We start from the raw sequence: 6,681 nt of genomic DNA, 5'->3' as shown, positions 1-6,681 counted from the left end.
ATAGACCAATTCTCTTATTCAGGTCATCCAATTTGTTCTGCTTCTATATTTAAACACTTTTCTGGTCAATCACCACAAAATAAATTTCTGCCATTTTGAAGATCTATGAAGTTGTGATTATAGAAAACTTACGATTTGACTGAAAAGGCGCACTGTTAAGGAACAATAAAGTTTATCACTAGCACACTACAACCCAATCAATATACTTCTTTGATCTCAATCTGATCTGAAGACCTACAAACACCATTCAGCATATAAACAGTTTTCATTTCTTGTGTTCAACATATTACACGAGAAATCACAAAGACAAACACAACAAGAACATCCACACCTGCACAACCCAATGAAGATACTATGAATTCAAATAAAGTACCTTCCATTCCATGTAATGGATGTCAGTATATCTTCCTGGAAAAACATAAGTAGTCCTACACAAATTCAATATCAACAAACCACAATCAAATAATCCCGGTTCCAGATTCTCTTGACCTATACCTCTACCTTTTCAATTTCTGGTTTTGGTTCTTTTAACTCTGATGCAGCAGCGTCTGCATTACCTTCTGCTCCTGTCAACATATCATCATCCGTAGCTGGAGGAATCTTGAACATTTCGTCATTTTCCAATGCCTCAAACTTCTCTTTTGATTCTCCTTTCAGTAGCTCAACAACCTCAAGCATTGTCGGTCTCTTCTCAGGTCGATTATGAGCACAAATAAGTGCAACAAGAACCAGTCTTTTAAATTCTTCCTCCACATAGTTTCTGTTCAACCTTGGGTCTGCAAGTTCGCTGAACTTCCCTTCACATGCAAGGGGTAGAGCCCAATCAGTGATTGTGCGTTTCACAGTTGGACTAAGCTTCTCAATTGGTTTCTTGCCACTAGCAAGCTCTAGTAAAAGAATACCAAAGCTGTACACGTCACAGCTCTCTGATGCCTTCCCTAACATTGCATATTCTGGTGCAAGATAGCCCAGAGTGCCTTTTACTCTTGTGGTTACATGTGTTGCACCATCTGGGATGAACTTTGCAAATCCAAAATCAGCAACTTGGGCTTGGAAATCAGAATCGAGCAGTACATTGCTTGCTTTGATGTCTCTGTGGATGATATGTGGGGTCGCATGGTGGTGTAGATAGCTGTTGTACACATTACAGTCAAATAAATGAGGAGAAAACATAAGACCCTGTAACATCCGGGGTGGGGGGTTATAGTCAGGAAGAAGGATCAAGGATGTTACAATTACTTACACAATTCCCTCAGCAGAACCAATTGCAATGTTCATTCGTCGCTTCCAATCAAGAAGGCTTTCGGCAGAATGCTGCCCGTGAAGATGAGAAAGTAAGCTCAAATTAGGCATGTAATCATATACAATCAGACGTTCCTGGCCTTCAGCACAGTAACCACGTAAACTTAGCAGATTTTTGTGTCGTACTCGAGCCAGAATTTCAACTTCAACAGCAAATTCCATCTCGGCTTTGTTGCTCCACACTTTTAGCCTTTTGACCGCTATCTGAAAATATGCACTCATCAAGATAAACTCTACGCTCATGCGCAGTAGGTGAAGTTTTACAACTTATTCTACATACACATATCATATGGAAGGACTTAAACTTCAATGGCACGCAGGGGCGGATGTAGTGTTCTGGTGACGGGTTCAATTGAACCCATAACTTTCCACGCGGACTAAAAAAATTTTCTATAAAAATTCATTAAAATTGCAAAAAAATAGATATGAACCCATAACTTTAAAATTATAATGAGTTCAATTCTAAAAACCTTAAGAGTTGAACCCATAAGGTTTAAATCCTGGATCCGCCTCTGATGACACGTGATGTCTTTTCAAATAAAAGATATTTTGGCAGTCTTCCATTCTTCTTTTTATATGTCCATTCGTCAGGAAATATGTTAGCTCAAGAAATGAATCTTTTTAAGACATGCACGTGAATGCACACGCACACAAACGGACATATAATTTGCATATATTCTTAGTCACAGGCTCAGGGCCACTGTCAGCTCTCTTCTAAACGTGCCTACACCACTTCGTCCACCTCCCTCCTTTTATATGGGCATTCACGTCAGGAAATATGTTAGTTTCCAAGAAATGAATCTTTTTAAGACACGCATATACATGAATGCACACACACACAAACGGAACCATGATATGCACTTTGTCCACCTCCATTTTTCAGCAGAAACATTCCATTCCACGGTTTCAGACTTTCAGCAGAAGCAGTCCCTTCCATGGTTTCAGACTTTCAGCAGAATCACTCTTCTTCTTAATCCTCTTTCTTTTTCATTTATATACCTTGTTTCCTCCCCCCCCCCCCTTTTTTTTTTTTTTGGGGGGGGGGGGGGATGGGGGTCCACAAGAGGCAGGCATAGATGCATCCATTGTCCCCAGAGTGATATTAGCATATATGCAGTATTTGTCTCTAAACACAGATGACACGAATCCAGCAGAAAATACACAATTTTTCTTCAAGCTTTAGAATGATATGTTTCATTTATAATATATTTGTCACAGAAAGAAAGAGGAACTTTGACTCAGTTTTGAGAATAATTACTGGTTGACTGAATATAGACATGAGCTTTAGATAGTTTTAACAAACGCAATACAAACAAGAAAACCAGGTAATCACATTAAAGACGTAGTGAGATAGGAAAGAGGAGAAGCGGTGATAGAGTTTTGCAGAGAAATCTAAAGAATCAAGAACATTACAATGAGGAATACATGGCAAAGCAATACACGAACATCCATTCGGAATTGCAAGTTATTATCAAATTGCAGCATGAAAGAATAACCATAACAGATCTCGAACTATATAAAATAAAAAAAGTCCTGAACCTAAGACAAAATGGGTCGAGTATAAGGTTTACAGAAAGGAAGAATCGGCAACGAAGACAGTTATCCTGTAAAGCTAAGTTTTAAGAATGACTAGTACCAAATATCGGATTTAATACCATAAACTAATACAAGAAAGAGAAACATGGGATTTCCTAAATCCTCCCCCCCCCCAAATAAAGGTAGCGTCCGACACTTTGAAATAATCCACAGTTACCTACTACTTCCCACCCAGCTGAGGTATGTGGTAACTCTACTCTCTATGCATTAGACAAATGTGGAGAATTCACGTAATGTCGCCACTATGGGATGCGAACCATGGTAATGCACATTTCAGACAAACAAAACCTACCTTCGGATGAATTCAACATCTAGTTCCAAACTAATTTTCCATTAAGACCAAACTATCAATCAATTACCCACCGCTCAAACCCAGATTAGTTGGATCAGAGAAAAAGGACCTACATTTCAAAGACACAGTTGTATTTTATTATCTCCTTAAACAACCTTGATATTGGTTTTCCCTATCTAATGAGAGATGACCAGTGAATCAAACAAAGAAGAGATCCTTTTCTTGGGTTGAATTAAGTGAAAAAGGACATAAAGAAGAGATTCTTCATATAACTTTCACAATGTAACGAAAGGTCAGGATAGTGGCTTACCTGCAGCCTCCAACGAAGATGTGATTTGAATCCTCTGATGGAGGCCGTGCTCATGTACTCTTAAGCACCAATTATTGAAATACAAATTCTGAGTTGGTTTCAAGTGTTTTAGATTAAGTTTCTAACTGAAGAATATCGAACCCAGTAAAATCACCATAGTGCGTACGAATTTTAGATCAGACAGTCTAGGAATGTCTCTAGACCCATTTAGCCATATCTGAATTTCATCTTTGTCGTTCAAATACCAGGCCTAATGCATGCATGCCGTTTTTTAGCATTGCATTAGATGATGGACAAGAAATCCAAAGTTTCCTTTGCTTGATGTATCGTTTATGATTTGGAAATCGTAAAAGTGGGTCAAATAAACATAAAAAGAGAGAGGGGGAGGGGGATAAGAAAAGAGGAAAAGAAATGACCAATTTTCCCGAAAAGATGAACTTTTGACTACAATGCCACTCTCATTTAAGAATAAACTGTGAAGCAACTCTTGTTTCCTCTTTGCTATTGTTGTGACCTTAATTGTGACTCAGTAGCAAACATACATTTGAGAGAAGAATGGTAACATCATATGGTGCTTGCTGGTGATATATCAAATAGATGTTTCTCCATAGTCATAGGTCCTTCACCTTAGATTTGGTTTTGTGAAGGGGCGAGGGGAATTTATTTAGTAGATTTGCCCAAGTGAAGAATGTAAATTCCTGTCTAGTCGCTTCTTTCTGTCCATCTGGGATGGGCTAAAAAAACCTAAGCTTTTTTTTCCTTTCAATAGGGGCTCAAAAAGCTGAGTCCCTTTCCTAAGAGAATACAAGACTCATGGTTATCTCCTCTCTTTAATTTATCCTCTACCCAATAAAGCATAGTGCAAGCATTGACAAAATCAAAATTGTTAGTAACTTCGATAATGCTCGTCCATTAAGGCTGAGATGTGCCACATTTCAAAAGAGTTGGTTGCTGGATTAGACCTAACTATGCAAAAATTATACTCTCTCCGTTTCAATTTATGTGAACCTATTTCCTTTTTAGTCCGTGCCAAACAAAAATGACCCCTTTTACTATTTAAAAACAATTTACCTTTATACAATGATTTATAGCCACACAAAATATATGTGCCTCATTTTACACCACAAATTTAGAAGTCTTCTCTCTGTTCTTAAACTCCGTGCCCAGTCAAATGGGTTCACATAGATTGAAACGGAGGGAGTAGCTTTCTACTGAAACACCATTAAAAAAAATTCCAGACTTAAGCACCCAAGCAACCTCATAAAGAAAATCCGAATTATCTTCAAGATTCATCGCTCTACCAGCTAGGACTTGGGACATGTTATATCATTAACATCATAAATACAATCACAAACTCACGACAAACTACTTTAGAAAGGTTCCTCTGAGATCCCAAAATCCTAGTGAATGGCCATGATCCAACTCTTTTCTATGGCAATAAATTGTGGTCTTTAAGTCAACGCTATAGGAATAGACTCAGGTGTACCAATAGTGTTCCAGCAACTCTACACAATGTTTCATATAATTGCTCCAATCAGTTAACAAAGAGACGACATAGACTGTTGTTTTTTCGATCAATAAGGGGGCTGACATTCACAACCATAGCAGATGAAATTTTGATGAGCTAACTTTAAAGGAAAAGGAAAACCACATAAATTACCTGAGATCCATCCCAGAGCTGGCCCCAATAAACACTTCCAAATCCACCTTCTCCAAGCTTGTTATCATAGTTAAAATTATTCGTAGCAGAGTGCAACTCCTTTAGAGAAAAAACCCTCCACGTCGGCTGCTTCTTCGCTTGCCCCTTCCTGTATAATTTCAAACAGAAAATCAATTCATTAAAAAAAGGGGAAAATAAAAGAAGAATAAGATTTCAAATAGAATATCAATTCACATGCAAAAAGGGGGAAAATAATAGAGGTCCTGCACTTCGATTGGCAGCATTTTTTAAATTAACACAATCAGAAGGCTACAGCAAGATATTCAAATACAAAGTAGTGGCTTTCAGTTCAATTTATTCTTTTCAACAAATGCACTTTGTGTCTACTTAGAGTATTCTAGTAGAAAAAAATTGTAAAAATAGCTTAAAATAAACCTTAATTAGAACAATACCGGGCGGAATTTAAGAAATTTAGGGCAGTAATAAAGGAAATAGCTTTGAACGAATTTAAGCACATACCGATCTGAACCCTTGACGCAGCAAAATATGGATGAAAAAGCCATAGTCTTCGAAAAAACCAAACTCAACTTTCCCTTTCTTAGCAGAAACTATCAAATAACGGATGTCAATTCAAAAAATAAGCGCGTCGATCAGAAGCAATTTTTAAACCCCATAGCACAAAAGAAGAGAGCCGTGAACTACACTCAGCTATCACTTTATCTGACTATTTCTGTGTTTCACTCACAGCTCAAGAAAAATAAAGCTTCTCCATTTCCGTTACAAACAGAAAACTAAACTTCCTTCGAATCGAAGCAATTTCAGAACCGAAAGTTTAAGCTTTAGTTGAGGGCAGATAAGAAGAAGATTCGAAATGGGAATGCTTTTTGCAAATATTAGTACTTCATTTTCCTTTTAGTTGAAATTGAAACTGAAAGGAGAGAGAAGGAGAGTGGGCGAATGTCGTGCAAAAGGAGATTATGATGGCAGGGTTAAGTCACTGTTTTACGTTTGGACTATGTTTTTGTTTTGTTTTTCTCATTAGTAGTCACTGTTTTATGCGCTCTCTATTTTCAAACTTACCTCGTTGTGGCCCGGGCCCACGACCGGGCCCTCTTGTCATCCAATTACACAATCCTTTAGGCAGCGCAGCGTACGACCATATCATCGTACTTTTCCGCAGTGGTTTCTTACACTTTCAAATGTATGTACAACTATTACTAGTGTATTTATTTTCCCCGCAGATTTTGTACGTATTTGGACTTCAAAAATTCGGTCGAAAAATAGGAAAAAAAATAGAGAAATTTTCATAAATTACATGTTTAGTATTATTAGTTTGCTTTAGCTACCATTTACTAAATTACTTTTTATAACTATGTTTTTCAATTGTTATAGACTATATTCGATGTATTTTTGCTACTATATTCATGTGTATTTTTGCTATAGTATTCATGAATACAGTAGCAAAACTCGCGAAAAATAAGGGGTGTCCAGCTAACCAGAGAATGCATTCGACTGTATTCG

The 6,681-nt window shown here is 37.4% G+C and overlaps 1 protein-coding gene across 1 annotated transcript; it reads right to left on the bottom strand.

Annotated features, from left to right (window-relative positions):
* Nucleotides 1-246: 246 nt before the first annotated feature.
* Nucleotides 247-6,188, bottom strand: LOC104223256 (PTI1-like tyrosine-protein kinase At3g15890). The gene is made up of 4 exons (XM_009774655.2): nucleotides 5,680-6,188; nucleotides 5,161-5,308; nucleotides 1,244-1,506; nucleotides 247-1,132 (listed from the first exon to the last, which is right to left on the bottom strand). Exons 1-4 carry the CDS (start codon nucleotides 5,721-5,723, stop codon nucleotides 490-492), a joined length of 1,098 nt encoding a protein of 365 aa, XP_009772957.1. The 5' UTR covers nucleotides 5,724-6,188; the 3' UTR covers nucleotides 247-489.
* Between the last annotated feature and the right edge of the window lie 493 nt (nucleotides 6,189-6,681).

Source organism: Nicotiana sylvestris, chromosome 3 (assembly GCF_000393655.2).
Source record: "Nicotiana sylvestris chromosome 3, ASM39365v2, whole genome shotgun sequence".
In the NCBI taxonomy this organism is placed as follows: domain Eukaryota; kingdom Viridiplantae; phylum Streptophyta; class Magnoliopsida; order Solanales; family Solanaceae; genus Nicotiana; species Nicotiana sylvestris.
This window is presented reverse-complemented; position numbering and strand designations above follow the sequence as displayed.